General features: G+C 48.8%; 1 protein-coding gene across 1 annotated transcript in view; it reads right to left on the bottom strand.

Annotated features, from left to right (window-relative positions):
* The window catches only part of ADARB2 (adenosine deaminase RNA specific B2 (inactive)), a 365,713-nt gene that overhangs the window by 42,336 nt on the left and 296,679 nt on the right, over window positions 1-26,698 (bottom strand). The window contains exon 4 of the mRNA XM_036910803.2: window positions 14,159-14,273. Within this exon, the coding sequence (XP_036766698.2) occupies window positions 14,159-14,273 (115 nt within the window). The remainder of the gene's footprint in view (window positions 1-14,158; window positions 14,274-26,698) is intronic.

Below are 26,698 nucleotides of genomic sequence, written 5' to 3' on the forward strand. Positions count from 1 at the left end.
ACATATATAGATGTATATACATGTACATATGTATTACAGAGAAATATATATACATACAAACACACACACCAAGCATCATGCTTTGTGGGAAAACACTGGTGGGATTTCTAGTGTACTCAGGAACATGACAAGAATGCCCACTCTAGCCCCATTATTTAACATCTACTGAAGTTTTTGGCCAACACAAGCGAAAAATGAGAGAAAGAAATGAAATAAACAGTGATTAGGAGGGAGCAGGGACACTGCTGTCTGAGTTTCCTACGAATGCATATGTGGAAACTTCCAGAGAATCCAGGTGCAATACCTCTGGAAACAATAAGACAGTCACTAAGGTGGCAGGGCAAAGTTAATACACTGAAATCAATAGCTTTCATATATACGCACCATAACCAGTGAGAAACTATAATGGAGAAATGACTCCATTTATAGCAGCAGCAAATGAGATAATAGGAGTAAGTCTAACAATAATGAATAAAATATTAAAACCCTACTGAAAAATACTGACAAAGTTTGAACAAATAGGAAGACATGTCACACTTTTGGACAGAAGACCTGATGTCATGCATGCTCTCCAGGGATTGTTCAGGTCATTGTGATTCCAGTAGGACCAGAAAAGAGCTTTGTTTTTGGCAAGGGCAACCTGGTTCAAAAGCATAGTTTTATTTTGTAATTTATTTTTGAACCATACCAGTTGATTCTAATAGTAGCCCAAGAGATTCTGAAACAGAAGGCCAGTGCTAGGAGACAAACCCTGCAGACGTCCAGCAGATCATAAAGGCTCAGCAGGAGTCGCCACGGTACTGATGCATGACATCTGACAAGCAAACAAAGCAAGAGTCCGATTGTTCCAGCTGCTTCAAACTCATGCAGGAATTCAGTGCAGGATAAAGGCAACATCACCTCAACCCTGTGGGGCTAAGAGACTCTTACATTAGGGAATCTAGCCAAAGAGCCATCTGAACAGTCGAGTCTTTACCACGCACCAGGATAGATTTCAAGTCAACCACATATTTAGGAGCAAAAAAATGGAGACCCGCACACAGAGGTTTATAGCAACTTCATTCGTAACTGCCAAAACTTGGAGGTAACCAAGGAGTTCTGCAGCAGGTGGTGGGTAAGCAAACTCTGGCCCATCCCGACCACGGGGTGTCATTCAGCACTAAGAGGAAATGAGCCACCAGTCAAGAAAAGGCATGGAGGGACCTTGAATGCACATCCCTGGAAAGAAGCCAATCTGTGAAGGCACACACTGTGTGATTCCATCTATGACACTGGAAAAGGCACAACTGTGGGGACAGTGAGCAGATCAGTGGCTGTGGGTGTGGGGGAGGGGTGAGCAGGGGCACACACCGAGGACTCTAGGGCTGTGATCTACTCTGTGTCACACTGTAATGGTGGATCCGTGTCCTTACTCATTTGTTGAAAGCCACAGAATCACCACCAAGAGTGACCCTAATGTCAACTGTGGACTCTGGGTGATTTTTTAAAAAGGTATAAATGTTCTAGAAGAAAAGATAGGATAATCCCTTTATCAATTTGGCAGGTGGAAGACCTCTTATAAACCAAAGTCCCAAAGCAGTGAAAATTGTTAAATTCAAATGCATAAAAATTAAAAAACTCTGAATGGAAAGACATCCTAAGGGTAGTAAAAAGACAATCAAAACTGGGAAAAATTGCAACTAATAGAACAAGCAAAGTACTATCTCTAGTACTATTAAGGACTTTTAGAAAAAGAAAAACCTCAATAGAATAATGGAAAAGGTTAAGTAAAAAGTTCACAGAAAATATAAAGGTTCTTAAATATATGGAAAAATATTCAAGTTCACTGATAAAGATATATAATCAAAAATACAGTGAAACTCAATTCATCTATCAGGCTGGTAAACATTCAAAAGTTTATTAATGTACAGTTGCAAGGCTGTGGGGAGACAGCTGCTATTAGAAATAGTGGGATGGAATCTACACGGATAGAGAACATTTGAAGGGTAATTTAACAATACCAGATCACAAATGCATATGCCCTTTGACCCAGCAATTTTATTTCTGGGAATTTATCTCACCCAGATATCTGCACATGTGTGAAATGATGTATGTATAAAGCTATTTACTGCAGCAGTGTTTGTAATAGCAAAATAATGTGAGTGAGCTAAGTGTCCATCCATAGAGGACTGGTTGCGGTACAGCACACACGCACACTGGGCCCTGCGGAGCCATCAGGCGGTGGAGAGAAACCCTTCTCAGATGTAGGAAGATGTACATGAGAAAAGCGAGGTGCAGAGCAATGTGTGTAATCCCCGACCTTTTGTGTTGAAAGGGGGAGGTAAGAACACAAGTGCATTCCCTTGCACATGTGTAAGGAAACTGGAGGTTCTGTCACGGTCTGCAACTCTATCGCACGTGCACGTTGCTTCCTCGGCCTGTGTCTGTTTCATGGATCCAGGTGGGTCAGAATCAAGGGCGTCAGCGTGAGGGCCACTGTTTTTGCATTGGTGCTCTGTCTCATGCAGTGTGTGCAGGAGTCCTGGGGGTGCTGCACATGCAGTAGGTTTCATTTGCAGCTGTTGAGTTCTGTTAATTATAGGTGGGAAGCAAGCATGCCTGCAGGGACTTCATCCCTCAGCTGCTGCGTGACCCTAGCAAAAACTGTGTCCCTGGGGAGAGCTGGTCTGCATTGCCCTCCTCAGCCCTGAAAGAGCTCGCTTGTTCTCCCTCCAGAGGAATCAGGCCCCCACCCAGCCTCACCCACCTGGCTGCTGCTTAGGAGGTGTGGGAGTGGCTGGGCTGGCTTGCTCATGTCAGCTGCCTGCATCTGATGCACCAACCCCAAGTCAGTGGGCTTCTCCCCAGGGCTCCTGCCCCCAGCTCTAGGCAATCTTGGGAATCTACTGTCATTTGTTTAACTGGGACTGAGCAATTCTTAGTCTGTTGAAACACTCTGAGTAGATTTTTCACAATACTACATATGATTTTGGAGGAAAATGATTACCAAATTTCTAAGAATAAAACTGCAGGTAAAACATACCAACCAGCATCAAAGACATAAATACCAAGACTGTTGAAATTAGAGAACGGAATGGTGTTTTTCCCACATGCAGACTGCCCACGGGTATGGTGTATAATCAGCTGTGACTCCCTGTTTTCTAGCATTTAATCACTCTAGGAATTAGGTCTGCACACTCCCCCTGAGGAAGGCTGTCTCTTCCAGGACATATGAGTGCAGTGTCAGGAAGCCCTTTTCCACAGTTGGCCCAAACTGACATGATCTCCTTCCCTCATGCAGGTTATAAACTTAAGGCCCCCAGCCTCCTTGTGGTTGGCATCCTGGGATGTTTGCAGAACACCTATTCTCAAGATGTTTGCAGAATACCCTGTGGTCCGTGTCCAGTCATTATTTGGTTAAAGTTCATGTTGGACTCTCAGTCTTTTTTTTTTCTGTGAATTACATTTCTATTTCTGTTCTCTAAATTTCCTTTGATTAGTCTGGAATCAAGTGGATGTAAATATGCCAACTCAGGCATATCTGGTCTGGGAGGGACATAACAGGGTTCAGATGGAAGGAAGATGTTTTTACTTTTGATGGAGGTTTTTCTCCCACTCAGGTCTTGATTCACAGCCATCTGCACAAATTGGAGGACACCCCAGGATATCCTCTAAATATTGCAAATTCATTGACTTCAGGAGAAAATAGGTTGTGTGTAAGTTTTGTGTGTTGCCTTACAAAAGGACACTTTCAGGGTTATGGTGCTGGCTGTCAGTCTCTCCTGCTCCAGGGCTCACATTCTGGCTTCAAGAGAATCCCCCACCTTTGCTCCTTACTTGAGACTTTGGTCAAGTGAGTTTATCTGTTACCTCATCTGGAAAATGGGGATAAAACTAGTGCTATCAAGTTCTTGAGGGTTAAAGAAAATGGTATAAAGTATTTAACAGAAAGGTGCTTTTCCGAATCTCATAAAAATGCCGTAATTTCTAGCTATAGTGTTATGTATATTTGTTTCTCTTATCTGCAGCCAGACCTTTTTCTATGACTTCCATTGCTGGAATGACACTGAAAACCACATGACTTTATTGACTGCAAAGCATGGGCTGTTTGTGTGAGAACAAGAGCCTTGTCTGGAGCAGCCAATAAACAGCGTGTTTGAGGACATCCTAAAAGTAAAACTGGCCACGGCACTGGGCAAAGGGAAAACCAGCTTTCACCACTGACACAAAGTAAAACTCCTGCCTCATACTCTCAAGGGCACACCTTGATCGAGTTCATCCATCCATTCAATGTGTACTGAGCATCTAGCTTATTGAAGGGAGTGGGGATGCCACACTGTGATGTCACCTTGTCCTGATGGTGGGACAGGAGGTGGACATGCTACAAGGGCATCCCCACCCTGGGATGGAGGCTGCTGGATGTTGGGATACCCGAGGCCACAGGGTGGTGAAGAAGTCGTGGCGGAACTTGGTACACCTGGGAACCAGAGGTGGTCTGAAGGTCTCTGAATGACCAAGTGGAGTTGGAGGATGACCTGGGTGTCTGCCTGTCTCCCAGCATCTCCACCCTGTGAGGAGGCTATGGGAGCCCGTCCTGAGTCTGCCTTCATGGCGCTGAAACCCGCTCTGTGTGTGAGACACAGAGCCAGTCATTGGCTGTGTTTCTAAATTTACCTGATAGAGGAATCTGCTGGATGCTGTTAGAAACTTGGGCATGGACACCAGCCCTTAGCCACACAAACTCCAGGGCTTTTGAATGGAAACCTTTTGGGAAGTTCCTGAAAATCTGTCTTCAAACATGATTCTAGGTCATTCTTAGGACCAGATAAATTTGGGTGCTTGGCTTTGTGAAAAAGCAGGTGGGGAATGTTCATTCTGTCGACTGGAGGGTGACATCCTGTGGCCACAGTCTGGGGATAGGTAGTCTCAACTGAAGGGAGAGTCTTTGGTTAAGCAGTTTGAGAGGAGAAACCACTGGCCATCAGTCAGTTTCTGGTTTGCAGATGTGGCCCAGTGTGTTGGCCACCTTTGGGGTGCCTGCCCGAGGCCTCACTGTGTGGGCACTGTGCCCACTGTTGTGCATGCTGCAGGGGCAGAAGGCACATTGGTCAGTGAGCCCACGGCAGCTGTGAGTTCTGCGTGTGAGCCATGCAGCCCTGGCTCTGAGCGCCAGCTCTGGGTGGTGAGCAAACAGGGATTGCATGCTCAGAAGCATCCTTCAGAGACGCTCTCAATTGGCCTGCTTCACTTTGCTTGGATTGCCTGACTGTGGTGTCACATCAGCTGGAGCGGCCCTGGCAAGGTAGGAGGGTGGACCACTTCCTAGGCCTTATTGGGGTCAGAACAAGGTGGGACTTGGCTCTGCTTAAGGCTAAAACAAGTGATTCAGCGGTTTCAGCACCATTCACCCTTTTCCCTCCCAGAGATGATGCAGGCTTGCTTGTGGACATTCACGGGGAAGCCTGATGGGGAATGGTGGCTGCTGAATGGCACCTGTGAGGCTCAGTGGGCACTGGCCAAGAGTGCTGGGACTGGGTGAGGCTGGAGCTCCTAGAGGAAGAGCTGGCAGCAGGGACTGAGATGGCCCCCCGGGGTGGGGATGAGACCCCAGAGAAGCCCCCTGGCTCAGTGGCCACAGGCAGGCTGGAGGGGAGCCTGGAGGAGGCATGAGGGCAGGTGGCCCAGCAGGGGGGCACCACTGTCCTGGGTTTCAGGGCAGACCACCCTACAACACGCATGTGTCCATGACTCACGGGGTCACGTGCTCAGCCTGGTGGCAGGGCAGGTGAGGTGGAGTGAGGATGTGGGGTGTGAGCCAGCATGGTGCATGTGAGGACGTCCAGCCATCCAGTGACACCGATCCTGACACCTCTTCCCAGATAGACTTCCTCAACTTGCCCAGATTTGACTTGGGGCTGGGCTAGGGCAGGCCCGTGTTGTTTCCTGCCCCTCAGGAGCCTCTGCTCCCCATCCCAGCGGGTCAGGCAGGCCCTGCTGAGCCCCTGATGCATAGTAAGGGATCTGAGGGTGGAGTGGGCCAGTGCCTGGAGGCTGGAAGGTGGAGTCCTGACCAGCAAGGGTCTGTGCTGCCTCCTCTCCTGCCCTGGTTCTGTGAGGGCAGCACAATGGGATTTGCTGAGAACTGCCTATCAGCTGTCTTGTTTCTAACTGATAAACTAGGGGTGCATGATACCCAGGTATGAGATGCACATCACAGATATCAAGTGGCAGGCTCGCTTCCAGGGAGGCTGTTGGCCATGTCCCCGAATGCCCAGATCACTCATGATGTGAACATTTAGGGAGCCTCATGCTGCCCCTGGAGCCAGAGGATGGGGACCTTCCCAGTCACTAGACTCTCACTGCCCGTTGGGTGGGCCACTCGCCGCTATTCTTCTAGATCAAAGAACCAAATACAAATACTGGATCTGAGCTATGGTCAATCTTTCTTGTTTCTCTGATGGTGATGGACACCATGTCCTCAAGTCAAGGCCAAGCTTGCTTGATTCAGGGCTGCGCCCAGGCCATGCTAGCCAGTCTGGAGCCTGCCTGGAGCCTTGGGGGCGCACTGGCCTGTGTCTCCCTCCCTGCTTCAGAGAGCAGGATGTGGGGCTTATGGGACGTTTCAGAGGGGAAGTCTCAGGCCTGCGAATTTGGCTGCCTCTTTGCTAGCCTGCCCTCATGCTCGACCCTCCCTGACCCACGTGGGTTCATTTGGCTCATGGCTGCTGGCCTCTGGTGGGCTAATATCCCATTACACAGGTGGCCCCTGAGGTCCAGACCTTTGTGACTCCATGGCCCCTTCAGTGAACTTGGGAGCGACTGGAAAGAGTGCCCAGGTGGCCGAGACATTGCTTCCGTTCTCGCCTCCAGCCCCAGGGATGTGGACCTGGGAGCAAGGCCCCTGCTGCGTCCCCCTGCCCACCCAGGGTGCCCTTCCTATCCTATGCTCCTGTCCCTCCTGGAGGCTGTCAGAAGCCAGCCACAATGGGAGGAGGGGACAGAGACTGGGAGCGGTGTGGGGAAGCCAAAGCTGCTGCTAAAGGTGCGGGTGAGCAGCCCGAATACCTGTTTCTCCTTTAAACCAGGGCCCCTGCATCTCCTTAGTGTGTCACCCCCATTCCCTTGAGCAGGTGTCAATGCCCAGAGCAGAGCTGCCTGACCACAGGCAGATGGGTACACCTTGAAAATTTGATGATAGGGTCAGCTGGACAGAAGGGAACACACACCATGGCCCAAGTGCACGTCTGAAAACCCAGAGTACTTCACGTGGTTAATTAGCACAGACCCTTGAGAATGTTTTCATTACACCTCCAGCCAAGCAGGGGGCCGATCAGAGAAACTAACTCCTGCTAGCAGGCCCATCCCTCCCTCCCTCCTGGCTTCCTGCTTTTTTTTCTCCTTGTTCCTTGCTCTCCCTCTTTCTGTCTCCAACTCTGTCCCTCCCTCCCTCTCTCTCTCACAAGTTAGGCATAGTCAGTGTGTACAACCCGGTGCTCACAATTAGGGAGAACATAGCTTAAACACCCCAAACCATCCCTACCACATAGATAGTCACTGGACATCAGGACCCTTTCTTTCTATTGTAACACCAACAAGCTTAATCTATGTTTCCATTAAAAAAAAGATAGTGGTTTAAGAGACTAGAATAAGATGAGGTTGGTTTTATTGCCATGAGATAAAATGCAGTGTTTCCCCAGTGAACTCTACTGGGCAGTTAAATGCTGGGTTACGACATAATAATGGGAAAAATGCAGAAGTATTGAACAACTTTGGGTACCTGATCTGAAAGAGCATGCGAAGTAGCACCTTGTTGCTCTGTGTGTGTCTTTTCCGGCTTCTCCTTCCTGAGGAGCAGGGTGTCCTGTGAGGAGCTGCCCACCTGATGGATGCTTGGGATCCGCCTCCCACTGGAGCCAGGAGGGGCCCAGTGTATGATCAGAGGCTGATTTCTTTGCTCTCCATTTTAAGGAGGGATGTTCAGTATAAACTAGTCACATTCCTGCCCCACGGGTCAGGGGAAAAGCCATCATGCTCTTGTGGTTTAAGCCTAACAGTTGAAAACAAAGATTTGAAGTCAACTGTCTATCATATGCCTTATTGTGCAAGATCTTGCCCCCGTGAATCTAAATGTGCCTGAACACATCACGGGGATGTTTCTTCATGACCACTTAGCAGTTCTGAAGGTCAGGTCCTGAAATCCAGATGATAATTTGCTTGAGGTTTCTGTTCAGGGGTTTTGTCCAGTTCCTCTGTTCCCTCTGTCTCCCATGCCCCCCTGGGTCCAGATGAAAAGACTCTGCTTTTAATTTTACGATCAGAGTAACTGCCAGTCTTTTGGGGGGAGCGAGCTCCTGGTGCTCCATCTGTGAAGCCTCTGGGCTGGTGAACTTTCACAAGCACTGAGGCTGGATTGAGTCCTCATTCCCATACACTGCCGGGAACTGTCAAGAGCAAATGAGAGTGTGGTGGAATACCTGCTTTCTCCGGCTTGACACAATGGCACAATTCTGTGCTTCAGACAAGCATGGTGCCCACAGCAAAGGCAGGTATCTGTTCCTTGTGGAGCCGCCTTAGGCTCAGAGCAAAATGGGTATAGAAAATTCAGACTGCAAGTCACAATTTGGGACTGTTTGCTGATATTCCACTGTTGAATTAATTGGTACTTTGAGATTTTTTTCCCAACATGACAGGCCTTTCCATTTTGCCCAGAAGGGTCTGACATTCTGATCTGAGTTTTTCGAGGCTGGTTTTGCCTCCCACCTTATCTTGAAGAGATGTTCATTTTTTCCGGGCAGTTAGAAGCCCCAGACATTTGTGGAGAGATTAAAGCTGCACGTTAGCTTAAATGGGAAAGAATGTTGTCAAAGCCATAGCTTCTGAGGATGTTTTGCAGGCCTCACTAGCAAAAGATGGGTTTAAATGTAAACTTCTGAAAATAAAGCAGGAACTCTTCTTCTGATTATTTAATAAGCAGAAATAATGTTACATACAAAGATCAGGTGTCTTCAGTGCCATGCCTTGATCACACTTCTAAAGGGCATGGGAGCCAGAAGGAATCTGTGACCTGTATTTTAGCCCTCCTCCCCACCCTTGACTGCAGGAGCCCCCTGGCCTCTTAACCCTGGTGTTTTTATTTCTTAAAAGTGATAATAGAGACCCCTACTGTTCCCCCTTCCAGGGTTGTAGCAATTAAGATGACTAGTGTATGTGAAGGCTATCAAAATTACAAATGTGCATATCAAATGAAAGTCGCCATTACTAACAGCCCCTTCAAAAATTGCTCTTTCTTGGAAACACCAGACTTTCCTAATAAAGGAGAAGACACAGCCATCACTAGACAACAATGCTCAATAATGTGCAGACCCCACAGAAGCAGAAGGCTCTGGGCGGTGGTGTAGACATGGAGAGATGGGGCAGAGTGGGCCCCAGGCCTAGTGCTGTTGGGAAGGGCTGCCACCTCCAGGCTGAACCCCAGAACATGGCCCCAGTCAGCAGCACTGAGAAGTGAGCCGCAAGCCCCGTGGGGTCATTCGATTCCTCCTTAGCTGAGTGGCCTGCCATAGCACCCCCCTGCTTCAGGAGAGACCAGCTGTGAAGGAGGCCTGTCAGGACAAGGGTCTCAGCTGTCGGGCTGGAGTCACTGCCTGAGGGGCTCAGGGCCAGGTCAGAGCAGGGAGCGACCAGCAGTCTGTGCTTCTGAGAGCAGTGGCCCGCCCAGCGCCCACAGGGAATCGGGGCTCAGCACCCACTACCGCCCCCAGTACTTTACACAGAGGTGAATGTCCAGGCACAAATTGAAGCCAGATAAACAGACAGGCTGGGAATAAAAAGAGAGCCTTGGCTGTGGAGGAGGCCCCCCAGCAGGTGCAGAAGGCTCAGGAATTTGTGGGTGAGTTGCCCAGAGAAACTTGAGGAGATGCCACTTCTGTAAAACAAGAGAAAGCAGGGACCTCAGGACATGGGGGACGTCCCAACAGTGGAACAACTGTGAAGGTAAGAGGGCAGGCGACGAGACACGCTGCGAGCCCGGGTCTCCAAGAAACAGGGGAAGACCCACCAGTGTGTGTGAAGGGCTGATTCGCAGAGGGAGGGCGCCAGCATGTCTGAAGGTGCATGGCCTCAGCGTGGTGGGCTGGCTACACCTAAGCATGTTCTTAGGAAACCACACAACATTGTGGTCTAAAAGCTCCTTCCCCTCTTCGGGCAGCTGGAGCTGGTCCTGCTGAGAAAACAGCTGGAGGAGACATTAGATGAGAGGGAATGGAAACCCCTCAGAAGGCTGGGCAGCATCACCAGCCTGGAACAGGCCCTGCAGGACCACTGCAGTGCATGGGACCAGTGGAGACACTGGTTTCCATCCCATGTGCTCTGCCACTTTTCCTGAGAAGGCACCGTCAGACTAGGGGGCAAGGAGAAGGTTGCGTCCAGGTGTGGGTCTGGGTCTCTGCTGGGTTGTGGGGCACATAGGCCAGGGTCAGAACTCCATGGGAAGGGAGAGGCTGCGCTGTAGACAGGATGATTCAGAGGCTCCACAAATCGGCATGATGCCCAAGCACATTCCTCTTTTTATCAGGAACACGAAGATTGGGTATTCTGGAAAACATACAGAGTATGCTCAAAGCTATCTGAGAGCATCTAGCTACCGCTTTGCATCAGCCTGATGTGCCTTGGTTTGAGCTAGGATGGGACATGTGGCCCTGGCTCTGGGGCCTCTGCAGGGAGGCATGGTGTCAATGGGATTCCCGGGAGCCGGCTGCCGCTCCCCTCGGTGATAGTGATAGTTAGGGGGTCCTGCCCATGTGGTGCTGGTTGGTGGCTGTCAACCTTCAGATTCACCGGATGGACAAATGTAGAAGACTTAATTAGGGCAGGGATAGGATGATCATACCGGAATAACTTTATAGTAGCTGGATGTTGGTGGGGGGATGAGGCTGAGGGCACCGCCTTACAGGATGGGAGGTGAGGGTGCAGCACCGCACTTGGTCATGTAGAAGATATTACCTAAAGTTACAAACACTTCAAGTACAACAAAGAAAAATAAAAAAAATTCACATCTGAACAGTGTGACTCCATAGGTATTGTTTAGGATTGGAAATACAGAAATACAGAACCAATGTAGTATTTATTGTCAGAACAAAAAAGTGACGGGAGGTGGCTGCATCTGAGGAACAAAGGGAAGCAAGGAAGTAGTTTTCATTTGTAAGTTCTTTTGTGCTTTTTACCGGAGACTGCGTTATTTTGACAAAAGTAAGACCTGTTCATGAGCATTTATTTTTCTGTCATATATCTTGTAATGGTTACAAAACAGCCTTTGCCTCATAAATGAAAAGACTTCATCAGAGCTACTTGATGTGGATGAACTGGCACCCCACCTAAGATGGGGGGCCATGAATCAGGGCTCACTTTAAGACCTGTTTGACCTCATCACCTGTGATATAGGTAGCAATTGGAATAAGGCACATCCTTCCCTCTTAGAGTTTCTTGGGCATTTATAACTGAACCAGAATTAAGATTAGATGGCACATCAACTGTAAGGGAACGAACATTTAAAAATATTTCTATTAGTAATTTCGCACTTTTCTCCCTAATCTCTTTTTAATCAACATGTTTATTAAATCTCCTCTTTGTAACAGGAAGGTAAATTTCAGCAATTTTTCTCTGATGTTTGTAAGTTACTAACAAGTGAACTTGCCTGCATGTAAATCTGTGCCTTCCCTGGCTGCTTTTAAGTACCATTTCTCCACAAGTCTTTGTTAAACACTCCTGTTTTCCAGGGAAAGTCTGAGGGTAGCTTTCAAGATTTCCCAGAATTGAGTTTCCCAGGAAAGAGGAGAGGTATTAGGTAATCACAGCTCTGGAGCTGAGAAATGCTGGCGAACCACTCACCAAATCATACTGTCTATAGTCTTGGGGAGGGAATACATTGCACAGTGAAGAAGAAACATGGGGTCCCCCTACCCAGTCCTACCAGTCATGGGTCAGACCAAGACACTAACTTAAATACAATATCCTGGAATCTGTGGCAGAAAAATCCTTGTGACACTCCAAATTTTAAAGTTTGCTGAAGTTCTGCTTATGTGATCCTTCAGCTCTGCAGGCAACTCTTTGTAGTTCTGCTCACATTGGATTTAAGTTGGTCTCTATGGCCTCTTCCTCTCTGGGCATAAGGTCCACACAGGCAGGCACCTGGTCTGTTTTGTGGCCTGCTCTTTTGCCAGAACCTGGGTGGGCTCTAGGATGTGGAAGGCGTTGGGTGAATAGTTCATGAATAAGGCGGCTGTTATGAAGGAGAGCACTTGTGTGGCACATCCTGTGGGCATGGCATCTCCCAGAGTGTTGCTTGTGCACATTTAACCTTGACCCTCCTTGGTGGGCTTGGCTGTTATTCCCATTTTAAAGGTGGGAAACGGAGTCCTGGAGAAGCTGGTTGGCCTGAGATCACACTGCTTACTGCAGGCAGAGCTGGGATGCCAACCTGCATGGTTATTCCCACCATACCACCTGGCATGTGTCCTTGATTGTTACATCCTCTGGTGGGAGCTGCATTTTTCTTGGCACCCTCATGGAATGGTACCAGAATGGTGGTGTCTTGCCAATAGGTTTCAGCCCCGGGCAAGTTCACTATGGATTCAATGTAACCAAAGAAATGACAGTAGAACATTCTTGGGGAGAAAGGGTTATACCCAACTTTATTTCCATGGTGGCAGGTCAGTCACTAGAATCCCGTTCACTCAGAGCGAGTCTGCATGCAGCAAGCCGGTCTCTGCCTCTGGGCCTCTCTGCCCACATAGCTGTCCCAGTCTCTGTCCTCAGCACTGCCACCACTTCAGCCTCTGTTCTGCTCTCCTGCAGCCTTGCAGCTATGCCACTGTGTCACCCAAAGCACTGGGTGGAGCTCTTTATATAGAGTCAATAACAATGTATTGCCCACACCTGTGTAGTGAGCTAGCCAACCAGGGTCAGGTGAGAATCCTGGCCACAGGAACCTTCATTTTATACACAGGTGGCCAATGTGAGGACATGTCCAAGTCGTTGCTGCTGGCTGGCTGGGTAGAGGAAAGCCACATCCTGTGGTAAGGATCTTGGTTGAGGTGAATTCAGCCGTCATTTTAGAATATTTCATACCCTACAGAGAGCTGGATGTTCTCGAATGTGTGAGGCATGCCCACAAACAGCCATGTCATTGATGAAATTGAATTACCTCTGACCTAGGACATTATCCTTATGAAGTAATTTTTGCCTTCCCGAGCATTTCATACACTTTATCCTTCTCAGGATTACACAGGGGAAAGCATTTCCATTTTACTAAGGTGCCAAATATGGAAAGTTTAGGTGACAGATCCCAATGCTAAACCCAAGACAGTGCCCTGAGCGGTTTTGCTGGAGGGGACCCCTGGAGCCTAAAATGATGCAAAAGTGTGCCTGTTGTCTGGTTTTTAACTGATTTTAACATAAATATGTTTGGACATCAGATGCTCTTCTTCAGGTCTTAGACTTTGTCTGCATGTGTAGAGCAAAGTCTGTGTGGGAACTTAAATAACCCAAAGCCAATTATTTTTCACAACTCTTCTCCAGTGCATCATTACCAACTCATACCAAATGCTGGAGACAGTTGAATTCGAATAGCCAGCTAGTTAGTTATTAGTACTAGGTTTGTAATGAGATGTTTTCACCAAAACCATCCACTTGAAATTGACCACCATTTCCCCCAATCTGGCTCATAACAGGCCTGGCCTGGGCTATGGGCACCCTGCGGACCTCAGGTCTGGGCCAGAACTCTGTGTCTGCAGCAGCTGGGCATGCAGGGAGGAGCCCCTGGTCCCCTAAGCCCCGCTCACTGCGGAAGTGCAGGGGAACAGGGGGAGGGCAGGAGGCCTCGCCTGCCACCAGCTGCAGCTGATCAGTGGCCAGCCAACATGGATTCCAGCTTTTACAAACACTGGCTGTGCAACGTCCTTCCTGACGGCAGGGTGGGGATGGAGAGAGGGGCACAATTACACAACTAGGTCAGTGTGGCTTCGCTGATGGTCTACTTTGGTCACTGACCTCTCTGTGTCCTGCTTTTGTTTTCCTCGTCACATCTTCGTACCAAGGAGAGATTCCTTTGGTCCCCAAGATCAAACACTAAATTTCCTCTCCTTGTAGATGAGATTCCCATGGAAACACAAGAGGCAGTTACCTTTGGTCATGATGACCCCTGCCAGTGCTTTGTGGCGGGTGTGCACGGACGTCAGGCCCACGGTCAGCTCGCGGAACTTCTGCGTGACCAGCTGGGACACAGCATCTGCGAATTCCTGAAAGACACAAGCACCAGGCCTCTTTGATGCTGAGCAGTCAGCTCAGGGCCTCTTCCCCTGCACAGTGTGCTGAAGTCACCCTGTCACAGCACCTTCCAGCACGTGCACAATCCCCAGGCTCCATGGCCTCATTCTGAAGAGGTCTTCTGTTGCCCCTGCCCAGCCTCTTCCAGGGGCAACTGGCAGACCCCAGGGCTGGGGTTTACATGTCAACATCAGCTCCCACATCCCCCTAGATATTGAGGACCCCCTTCTAAAACCCCGGGTGTGTCCTATGGCTCACCCCCCACCACCTCCTGCCTTCATGTGTCCACACACACGTGCATGCACATGGACACGCAGAGATATATATACACATGTGCATGTGCACACAGCGCACACACAATGCACATGTGTACACACACATGCATGCCCACATAAAGACACATATGCACATGCACACACATCAAGTTGATGTAAGCCCGGGTGTTGCATTTCCCTGGCATGCCAGGTGTCTGTCAGAGCAGTGTGTGAAGTAACAAGGTCGCATGGCCTAGAGGTGTCACCATCTCCATTCCTGGTTGGAGGCGGACCAAGCTTGCTCTAGCTTTTTGCTGGGAGGCAGGCTGGTGGCAGTGACCCTTACAGGCCTTGGAGTCAGCTCAGCCCGTTTTCCTAACTTTTAAGGTAATCCTCTTTATTTCCACCTGGCAACGGTGCTTTGTGAGGACTGAACACACTGATACGTCTTACATGCTTGAGCATGTGCCTGCTTCTTTCATTACTGTCACTGTTTTTCCCTGTCGCTGCAGCACCAACTGCATCTTTCTATTGCCAGATCAAAACGTCCACTTATCCACAGGGTGAGCAGGTGGGTCCTTCTTGTGTTGGAATGGATTTCCACTTTCCCACAAGGTGTTTGGATTTTGTGCCACAGATGAGAACAGGTCTCAGATAAGGGAGGCAGTTTCTAAAACGACAGCTCTTGGAGGCAGCCCACCAGACAGCAGGACGGAGAGAGTGGGCCAACTACGCGGGACTGCTGGGGTGCGGTTGCTGTGGGTGGTCCCCGCTCAGCCCAGAGGAACCCACGCTACCTGGTGAGATGCCTTGCCTCCAGGAGGAGCTATGGAGTCATGGAGTGGAGGTGGATCCTGGAGGCAGCCCTGTCCTTTTGTGACCTGGAGGCTGAGGTCCCAAGAGAATGGGCATGTGTTCCTGGGTGTGCCGTGAATGAGTTTCCTGGGGCTGCCGAACAAGCAGCCCACACCAGGGTGGACATTGGAGCTCCCTTCTCTCATGGGCTCAGATGGGGCAGGGCCGTACTCCCTCTCCAGGCTCCAGGGGAGGCTCCTTCCAACCTCTTTGTAGCTTTTGGAGGCTCCAGGTGGACCTAGGCTTGTGGCTGTGTCTCTCCCATCTCTGCCTCCATCTCTGCATGGCTGCTTCTTTGTGTCTCTCCTCCTGTGTCTCTTACAAGGACACCTGTCATTGCATTTAGGGCCACTTCAATCCAGGATGAGCTCCTCTCAATCCTTAACTTTATTAATCTACAAAGACCTCTTCCTGGCTGGGAAAGGGCCCCCTGGGCATGCACCCAGGGCTCCCACCAGGCAGAGGACCTTATCAGAGCTGATGCCTGAGATGGGCCAGGAGGAACGTGGGGCTCAGGGTCTCTTTCTTAAGCCCTCAGGCCTGCTGCACTCCCTGTCTCCTATGACCCTGGGGACCCATTTGTTTTGTTGCACGCTTACTAACCATTTTATGTTTTTAAGGACATGACTATTCTGGTAGGGGCAAGGCTGGTATTTGCTATGCGTCTCCCTGGTCCTGCGCGGCATTTTGTGTGACCCCACATGGAAGTGGGGCACGTCTCCTTGTCTGGCCTGGAGGTGCAGCCCGCTGTGCTGGTTCTGAGACCCACCCTCCTGCCATCTGCTGGTGACTGGGCACAGAGCATGCGGCTCTCCGGCCTCCTGTCAGGCAGGCTTTTTGGCTTTGGGGAGGCCAGAGACACCTGGGCTTGGGGCTGGCCTGCTCTGCAACCTCCTGCCTCCTCAGCAAAGCCCCTCACGGCACCTCCGCCCCACAGCCACGGCACATGACTGCGTTTAAATTAAATCACATATGTGATTGCAGCCATCTGTAGCTGCTCACAGTTGAATTTGTGTATGTTAATGACACTGTTGATTACACAGGGTGGTAGCTAGACAGGAGCTTAGAACTCACGTGGGGAGGCATGCTTACCGTCTAATTTAACAGTAGGGATTTTTATGTTTTAATCACTCGGGATTTAATATGTACAGTCAACTTTGGTTACTGCAAACCCAACTAATCAGGCCCTACTGTAATCTGATTTTCCTCCCCACCTGGTCCCTGGTTTGCTGTGGAAGCTCAGAAACAACTCACATTGCTGGTTGTTTCATAAACTCAAATTCCATGGTGTGGATGTGGGGCTGCCAGGAGTACACAACCCTGCCAGGGGAAGAGTATCCAGAGTGACAGCTCACTGCTTAACTGAAGAGCCTGTTTGGGCATGTGAGCCAGGCTATGTTGTATGACTGCTTTGTAAATCGGTGTAAGACATTTGCCTTGGCCAGGAGCACACGGACAGCTCATTGTATGTATGAGCAACCACATCCTCACTTAACGCGGGGCCTGTGCCCTGGGCTTGGTGGTAGTGACCATGGAGCTGACCAGCTCGTGTCTCTCGCCTTTGTCCCCTGGGGCATCGCAGCAGGTGGACAGGAGCACCTGCTCCCTTCTGTACAGTGCTCCAGTTCCTGGAGAGGCACATGGTGATCACATCTTTCCTCAAGACCCCAGAAGCTCTTAGGAGCTGTGTCCTTGTTTAGCACAACTGAAAAAGTAGTTTTTCTTCCTCCTGTATGTGTCATACATGGACAGTATACTTTAGCTCTCCTTGTGGACAAGAGGTCAATATTTTTATTGACGTCACTGGTAATGGTAACTAGCTAGTGTTGGTCACTACTTGTCAAGTACTTTCTAAATGCTTTAAGTGTTTTATTATGGTTGATCTTCACAGACTGCTCCATGGTTAAGGGGCTGTCATGTTGCTGTCTTTGTTAATGATCATGTGAATTACTTACAGTGTAGACAGCTTGTGATAAGTATCCTCCAAGTGGCTCAAGGTGGAGTTGTATGGACATTTATGGGAGGGAGAGGCCACACCTAGGCAGTGAGTGACTGGAGTGGGGCAGTCAGGGAAGGCTCCCTGGAAGAGACAGGCTTGATCTCCTGTCTATTACAGACTGAAGGCATCATGTAATTAAATTATCAGGGTCAGAGAGCAGGAAAGTCTTAGGAAGTCATGGCTGGAGAAATTCAGGGGTGGAATAATCCATTTCTGGTGGTAAGGATGAGTAGTTCAGTCTGGCCTGGGTGAGGGATTTGTGCAGGGTTGAGGAATTAAACTAACCAAAGGTGGAACAGAGACCTGGATTCTGGACCAAGAAGTCCATCCAAATTCTGCCGGATGCTGCCTCAGCCTGGGCACAGCCAGGCAGTGGGGATGCCTGGTGCAGGGAGGCCCGTGCCCTGCATGTGGGGTTCATGCCACCAGCAATGCAACCAGGCTGGCACGGAGCCCAGGTCTTAGCACTGGGGGGTCCATCCTGAGATGGGGGACAGAGCCTGGCTGGAAACTGCTATAGCCCAGTGCAGTGGATGACTCCTCAGGGCCTGTGGTGTGCTGTGAACTTGCTTCGTTTCACGGCTGCAGAGACAGAGGCTCACCTAGAAGGACTTGGGAACTTGGCCACAGTTTTAAAGCAAGCAGGGGTTTGGGCATGCCACGGTGTGAGCACAGTGAGTGACCTGGTGGAGAGGCCCCATCCAGACAGCCTCAGGTCAGCTGGTGTGGCCATCCAGACACCATCTCCTGCCGTGGATGGTGAGGGTCTGGGTGGGACCAGGGAGGCTGGGCCCAGGGACTGGAGGCCAGCTTTGCCAGTAGAGAGCCCACACAGAGAGGCTCCAAAGACCTACTCCAAAAACCCTGGGTAATGAACCAAAATTCTGAGAATCAAGAAAAGGACAACCCAGTGTCCTCGATTTTTGGTGATTCAGCAGCACAGAAAGTGCCTGGGAAGGTCCCTTGGTAGAGCCGGGAGAGGCTCAGTCATGGCCTCTGGGGGCACGTTCATGGTGGGAGGATGGTCCTGCAAGGCTGCTCCCCCAGGAAGTCTCCTTCAGTCAGCTGGGGTGGAGGGCTGCAGAATATGAAGGGAGGCCCGGTCCCTTGTAAAGCCCCTGAGGCCCTGCCTGGGATCCATGGCTGCTGCCAGCAGGGCTTGGGTCAGCTGGGCTAGGCTTTGGAACAGAAATGACTGGAGGGGCGGATTCAGCTTCTGGCTAAATGATAGTGACAATCAGGTGCTTCTGGTCCCAAAGGGCACACGGATGGACGTCAGCCCCATGTCTAATGAGCTGTGTGTTAGTTACAGTACTTAAAGAAAAGCAGAGGCCAAGTGCTGCCTTAGCGCCTGCTCAGGGCTGTCCACACTTTGCCTGTTGGCCCTGATTAGCATGGTGAATTACCAGCGTAGGAAAAACAGACTTTAAATAGAAACACCAGAAGACTCAGTCCTTACTCATTGCCAACACTAGTATTTTGAATGCCATAAATAAATAAAATGTGTTCACATTTGCAATAGCAGCCCTCAGGGTAACACTGGCATTCAACTAAGTGGTAAGGGTATTGAGACTGGAGAGATTATGAAGGAGAGAGCCCTAAGTAAACACTTCTCTGTTGAAATCCTGTCTTCGGGTTTATGATGCTGGAATATCAAAAAGGTTAAATTTGCATATGGGTGGGCAAGGTAGACTCTGGTCTCCAGCACCAACTGTGGCCCCTGTCCCTTCCTTGGACGTGGGCTTACAGCACATGGTGGTGTCTGTGATGGTGTGCCTGATGAGATGGGGCGGCACACAGTGGGTTCACATGCCACACTTGTCGGAATCCATCCCCCAGGACATGCAGGGGACAAGGGGCTGCAGCCAGCATCAGCCAGCTGCCGGGAAGGCCTTGGCCTCAGACTTATCTCAGGAGAGGGGTGGCCCTCTGGCGCCCATCCATCATCCATCTGTTTCTGCAGGTCTTGGTATGGATTCCCACCTGCCATCAATGGCAATGAATCTTCATTAATTCCAAGGCCAGGACTGGTGGAAATCACTGTCTAACCAAGTAATTCAAATTATCTGACTATTCAGTTATACTGTATCTCAAATTATGTAGAGGCCAATATCAAATTTGAAGGAAGGCATGAAAGATTAAAGTCCCCTCACTGTGGCCACAGCACAGTAGGAAAGCTGAACTCTGGACCAGGTGAGCTGGGCTTGCATTCTGCTGTCATCTTCTCCTGACCACATAGCTGCCAGCGGGCAGTTAGCATCCTTCGCCTGTAAAGGAGGTGTGATAGTATCTCCCTATAGGCCATGGCTGATTCCCAGCACAGGGACATCTGCCTGTGGCATCCAAAGAACGTTCTGGATAATACACTTCTGGTAAGGGGCAGAGTCTGCAATCCCCAGGAGCAACTGTGTGCCCAGGGGCTGCATGCAAGGAGCAGACGGGTACGGAAGGGCCTTGCTTTGGGTTAGCACTTTGGTCTAGTGACAGGGAACTCAGTGATGGACACCCCTAGATCCAGGGGTGCATTGAGGCTTGGAAAGTGATGACAGTCCAGCTGTGATTGATGGCACCGGTATGAAGCTGACAGCCGGAGGCTTCTCAAAGGTCTTCCTGTGGCTGTGGTCCAGGCTCTGGTATTTCACTGGGTGTGGCACAGGCCCCAAGGCCAGCAGTTGCTGCATTTTGACAGATTGCATTTTCTCAGCACCGCTGTGCCAACCTCACCCATCCTATTGCCTCCTCTCACCAGAGCCTCCACATGCCTCCCATCCAGTGGCTGGCTTGTGTCCTCTCCTCAGAGACTGTCCTCACTGGCAGAGCAAGGAGGGGATGGTGGTGTGACCTCTGAGCCGTCCTAAGTGCCACACACCTGGGTCTTGTGTCTGGGGTGCTCCTCCTTGGAACCCCGCTGGGAGGAATCCCCTGGAGAGGAGTTGAAGTCCAGAGAGGGGTTCTTTACCCACAGCCAGGCTGCCCACCCTGCCCCTCTGAGCCTGCCCAAACAGCAGGCGTGAACAATGATTCTGTGCTGTTTTGAGCCAGGGTTTTGTGTGATGCATTGCACAGTAGTAGGGGCTGCCACAGGTGGAGCTAGGGAGTGACCAGCCCACAAGGGCTTATGAGGCGAGGGCCTACACATGGGTGCCTGAAGTCACACTGACCCAGATGCCAGTCCTGGCATTGCTACATAACAGTGGTGCGGCTCTGTGAATGTTATTGAGGTCTCGGTTTCCTCTGAGACAGGAGCATCCTAGGTTTACTGTGGAGAGCTATGAGGTAGTGGTCAGAAGGTACTCAGCAGTCCACCTGGCATGGAACCCTCAGTATCTAGGACTCGGTAGGAAGTGTTGTCATTATTATCATCCAAACTTCTGCAAACACAAACCTTCTCAGAAATAATATAGAAATACTTCCCATTGCCTGTGCCATTAGCAAAATCAGTTTTCTCAGCGGTTAGCTGTTTAGGGGGTATATTTTGATATAGTTAGAAAGCACATGCAGTGTTCGGGGGTGTATGTTATATTTCTGAATTAATGTCTCTGAAGTTGAGTGGTGTCTGAGCCCTCCGACCCCCAGCCTGGCTAACTGATCACGTTGGACATACCACCTGGCAGCTGTTTTCACAGTGCTATGTGCTTTTAAGGAAACTGGCAGCCAGCTGTGGTGACCTCAGAAAGCTCATATTTGACTTTAGATCTACACCTCTGAGCACAGGTGCTGATATTCTGAATGCAAAGCTGACCTTAAGGAGAGACCACCTGCAGGTCAATTATTTGGTGTGGTCATTTTTGGTGAAAACATCAGTCAGTCTGGGGCAAGGAAATGCTCACCAGTTAAACTCTTTGCTGGATCTTTTATCACCTTTAAATTTATTACTGTTTTGTAATATGGAAGATAGTATCTTTGGCAACAATGGGTTCGAGCATTAATAAGTGCTTGGAGTTACACTGACCTAGCTCATGTATACATGGTTCTGATATCAGAGCCTTCCGCTCTGATTTCATCCTTAGGCTACATTATTCTGCAGATATTGACATGAATGTCACCCTCATTAGCCTGGACGCCTGGGGACAAAAGCTACACCTCATTCACCTTGGCAACTGAAGTGTCAGTGCACATGCAGTGTGCCCTAAAGTGTGCAGTTGCCTTTGCAGAGTCTTTCAAAGTGCACATGCCCAGACGTACCCCCGTGGGTAAGTTGGAACAGAATTGGGAAGGTGTTTGTCGGAGCTGTTGCTGCGGTGGACTTGGTGTATGCAGAATGGCCTAGAGACAGTTTCTCAAGCATTTCCACTTTTATTTCACCCCTGTGCCTGTCTCTGGGAGAAAAGAATCAATCAAAATTTATTGGGCAAGACACTAGTGAAATACAGAGGCCAGTAAGACAAGGTTTTCTATATACAAATGCCCATAATACAGAGCAGGAAATACAGAATGTAGTGTGGTAGCTGGCCACCCACGTTTCTCAGGGCTTAGTGTGTGCCAGGAGCTAGTGCCCAGTGTGCCCTGCCCCCTTCCTGCCTTATCCCAGGAGGAGGTTACCACCACCTCTGCCTTACAGACAAGAAGCCAAGACTTCAAGAAGGAAGCCCCCTCGCTGGGGTGCATGGGGACTAAGCTGGGGGCCCAGGGCCCACATGAGTCTGCTGAGGGGGCATGTGCTCACCCACTGTCTGCCTCGAGAGGGGCACTGAAGGGAGCAAGGACAGTGAGCATTACAGGAGTGTTATACTCACAGATCCCACAGGCATGGCCAGCCTGATGCATACAAATGCAGCCACAGGGACAAGAGGCAGAGATGGGAGTTCTGCCTCTCACACAAGCCTGGGTTTTATGACTGTCTTCACAGTAGAAATTGGGGCAGTATGTGACCCCTGGTAATTGGAGACTGAGGACTTCCTTGTGGAGACAGGTGAATAACTCCTAGCAGGAGAGCCACCTGTGGACTGTCTGTAAGCCCCTTCCCAGATCCCCTGAGTCAGAATTCTGGCTGTGTAGCTTGCATTGGTTTGTCCCCCAAGCTGCTCAGGTAACTCTAACACACACAGAGGTTTGACAGCTATAGTGACCAAGATTTTCTCCTTGGCCAGACTCTACTTGGGCTCCCCTGAACTGTTTTCAGCGGGCCTGTCTTTTGGACTTCAGTGTTTCTCTCTGCATTGTCCAGTTTTAGCAAGAATGCAGAACCTCCACCTGACCAAGCCCTGATCTGCACCACCTGGGAGAAACCTGACCACCTGGCCTGCTTCTGTATGAGTCCTGTCAGGAGACCCCGGTGTTTCCACAGAAGCTGGGGAAGTTAATATTCCTTTGTGGAGCAACTACTTTAATCCATTGGGAATCTTTTTCTCTTGATACTGAAAGGGTTCTTCTTTATGTCTCTTAAAACCCAGATGAACTCAAACAACCATGAATCAACTTCAAACAGAGGACCATGTCATCTATTGGCACCTTCATTTTAGCACACTAATGATAATTTAAAGATTATAAATAAACACAGATGCAAAATATCTCATGGAGTATATCAGAAAACACCAGTTTAACAAAGACAGAAATATTACATTTTTCCAATGCAGTTTTTGTTTATTTTCTACCTATTTATTGCATTCAGATTTGAAGTTGATTGTTAAAGCAATAACTTCAATATGGTAAACAGATTTGTAGATATATAACAATTTAGGTACTTTTGAATAAGTTAAAATTTAATTAATCAATAGATAGATATATAGATATCTGTGCACATAACTCAATTCTCAGTTATTGAAGATAATGAACATGGATCTTTCATTTTGGGTTTTTCTGAAATCCTCAATTAGTAAAAAGGGCTGGGAAGGCCCTTCTCACATTGTGGTCAAGAGGCCAGATGTTGGAGCTAGAATTCAAACATTTGGATTCAAATTCTAATCCCATCACCAATTGGCTGGGTCAACTTTGGTGAGGCAGTTTGCGTCTCAGCCTTGGTGCCTCAACATAAATGCTGATCTCACTGGTGCCCAGGGTCATTCTCCTTCCCACCTGTAAGACTTGCCTTATAAGAAATGCTTGAGAATTCTTCAAATTGAAATGAAAACACTCTAAACATAAAGCTTATGAAGAATAAATCTCACTTGTGAAGGTAAATATATAGACAAATACAGAATAATCTAACACTGTGATGGTGGTTTAAAAGATAAAAATTTGTTAATGGATATATAATATAATAAAAGGAAACTCAGACTGCAAGAACATAATGTGTCTGGGAAGGTGCAAAACTAGTTTTTTGTGGTTGAGGTTAAATTGTTATCAACTTAAAATGGATGGATATTATGACAAGATATTTTATGTAGGCCTTGAGGTAACCACAAAAATATCTATAATAGACATACAAAAGATAAAGGGGAAGTAAAGCATACCACTACAAAAAAAGTCATCAAGTAACAAAGGCCAACTGCAAGAGAGGAAGAAAACAGACTGAAAACAAGAAAATGGCTACAGTAAGCTCTGAGCTACCAATAATTACCTTAAATGTAAATGGATTAAATTCCCCAAACAAAAGGTGTAGAGTGGCTGCATGGATTAAACAAACTATTAAAATCTGGTGATATGCTACCAATAAGAGACTCACCTTAGATTTAAGAACACAGATAGGCAGAAAGGGGAAAAAGATAGTCCATGCAAATGGTGTCCAAAGGAAAAAAAGGAGAGGTGGTTATACGTACATTAGACAAAATAATGGTAAACTACTAAAAAGCATAGCAAGAGACAAGATCATTACTGAATAATAAAGGAGTCAACTTAATAGAAGGATGTAACAATTATATATACCTAAATATGTAAATCAAATATTGACAGATCTGAAAGAGGAAATCGACAGCAAATTCATAAAAATGTGAAGACTGAACAACACACTCTTGAACAACCATTGGGTAAAAGAGGAAATCAAAACAATTAAAAAATTATTTCAAGACAAATGAAAACAAAAACAGCATACCAAAGTTTATGGGATGCAGCAAAACCTGTTCTAAGAGAGAAGTTTCTAGCAATAAACACCAACACTGAAAAAGAAGAAAGATCTCAAGTATGTAACCTAAATGTACACCACAAGGATCTAGGATGGAAGAGATGAAGCCCGAAGTCATGCTCAATGGCAAAAACCTGAATGCTGTTCCTTTAAGAGCAGGACAAGGGGAGGATGTCTACTCTTTTTCTTTCCGTTTTATTGAGATATAATTGACCTATGAGGATGACCACTCACCTCTCCTATTCAACATGGTGCTTAAAGTCCCAGAGAGAACAATTATACAAGAAAGAGAAATAAAAGCCATCCCAACTGGGAAGGAGGAAGTAAGATTGTCTCTAGCTGACACGATTGCATGTCAAAAACCTCAGAGGTTTTCCTGCTGTCTCTTTATTTATATTGTGTCTGTACCAGATGGCCCCTTTGGAGTGGAAGCCCCTGGGGGTCTGCAGTTTGTCTCTGGGCCCCTGGACCTAGCAGCAGGCTGCCGGGTCTTAGAGCTGCATGTATAACTGCTAAAGTTGGAGGCCTTGTCTGTTCAGTTGGGCAATATCTCAAATTTGTTTGGAACAGATCTAAGTTAAGATGGTTGCTTTGGTGTGCTCTGGTGGAGGCATGAGATAAACTCTTTGGAGTGAATGGTGAGTAGGATTTTATTAGGTTTAGGTCTGGAGGTGAAAGGTGAAGGGGGCAGCAACCAGGGGCTGGTGCTTGCTGGGGGGTGAAGAAGAGGAACACCATGGGGCAGACCCCCTCCCTGTGGCTGTGCCTGATCCTGCCGCCTCCCCAGCGAGCAGCCTGGGCATCCCTTGTGTTACAAATGCAGGCTGTGACCCCTGGCACCCTCCTTGTGTCTGCCCAAGGCTCGGGTGTGGTCCACACTCTCAAGAAACATTTTGTGGTCACAGGTGCCCAGGTGTTAAATTGACCTGAATATATCTGCATTAGGCAACATGTGTCCAGCAGGTTAGTTGAGGGGAACGGAGGGGGTGACATCCTAGAGCCCTGTGACCTTTCTTGTGATGGTTGTTTTAAGGTGATCAGCTCAGCTGCCTCTGGCACGGCTGTCCTGCCGGGTGCCGGGGGTGCTGGCTCCCCCTTAGGAAAGCTCTGTGACAGAGACACCTGGTGCCTGAGGCAAAGTCTGAGTTAGCATTACCACCAGGGCCTTTTATCTGTAGCTGGAAGAGTTGTTTTGTCCCCTCAGACGTGGTGCCTCACGTCCCCTTGCTTCCCGGCAGGCAGTTGCGAATATTCTTCAGGACTGGGGGAGGAATGCAGCACCCTTGTGCAGATAACACACCACTTTCTCCTTCGGGCTCTGAGCAGCACAGACAGGCTTGGAGCTGCTCCGGAAAAACATGCCAAGGGGCACACACCCCAGGCCCCAACCCCGGTCCCCGGGCCCCTGGTCACTGGTGTCCTGCTCCCAGGATGCCCTGTCTACCGACAGCCTTTCCAAACACTCCCCTGGGAATGGCGCCTCCTTGCAAAATGTGCCAAAGCACTGGGTGTCTGTGCCACATGTTAGGAAGTGAGGCCACGTTCAGCTTCTACACTGATATGCGAGATCTGTCCTGTGATTTCCACTCTGTCCGAAAGGGACTTTCAGCTGCATAAAGGGAAGGTTGAGGGCCGGGGGCATTTGGTTTTAGTTCCCACAGAGCACAGGTGCTGAGTAGACACAAAATGAATATTTGTTGATGTGAAATGTTTAGAAAGATGGAAAACATTCTCTAAATCACTCTTTTCAGGATCAGTAACCATCACTGTACTATGAGGCCTGCTTATCCCCATAATTAGATAAAATGCCTTTGATCTGAGGCCTAGCTGTGAAGACATCTTCTTCCCAAGTCATGGCACACTTAGAGAGCCATAGTTTTTTCTCTGGTACGATTCGTAGGTATTTTGTTTGCACAACTTTGCATGGGGGTCGAAGCTGGCTCATGTGGCTGTCCTGTGGCCTCTTTGCCTGCTACCCTGTGATTGCTCCACAGGCAGTGGAATTGTCTCGATAGGGATGCTGTGCTTCCAGGGATGGAGGGAGTACTTAGCTTGAGGCTTGCAGCCATCGCCTTCTCTCCACCCACTGCAGCAAGTCTGCAACCCGCGGGCAGCAGGCAGTCACTGAGCCACCCAGGCGCATGCCGACATCGTCACCTGTCCTCCAACAGGAACACACACCAGCTTTCCCTCCATAACTTGTGGGATAGAAAACCAAAGCCTTGTGGCAGGAACTGAATGGCTAAGATACCAACATTCTTTGACTGAAAAAGTTGAACCTTTTTAGAA

The sequence above is a fragment of the Manis pentadactyla genome, chromosome 3, assembly GCF_030020395.1.
Source record: "Manis pentadactyla isolate mManPen7 chromosome 3, mManPen7.hap1, whole genome shotgun sequence".
NCBI classification, from domain to species: Eukaryota; Metazoa; Chordata; class Mammalia; order Pholidota; family Manidae; genus Manis; species Manis pentadactyla.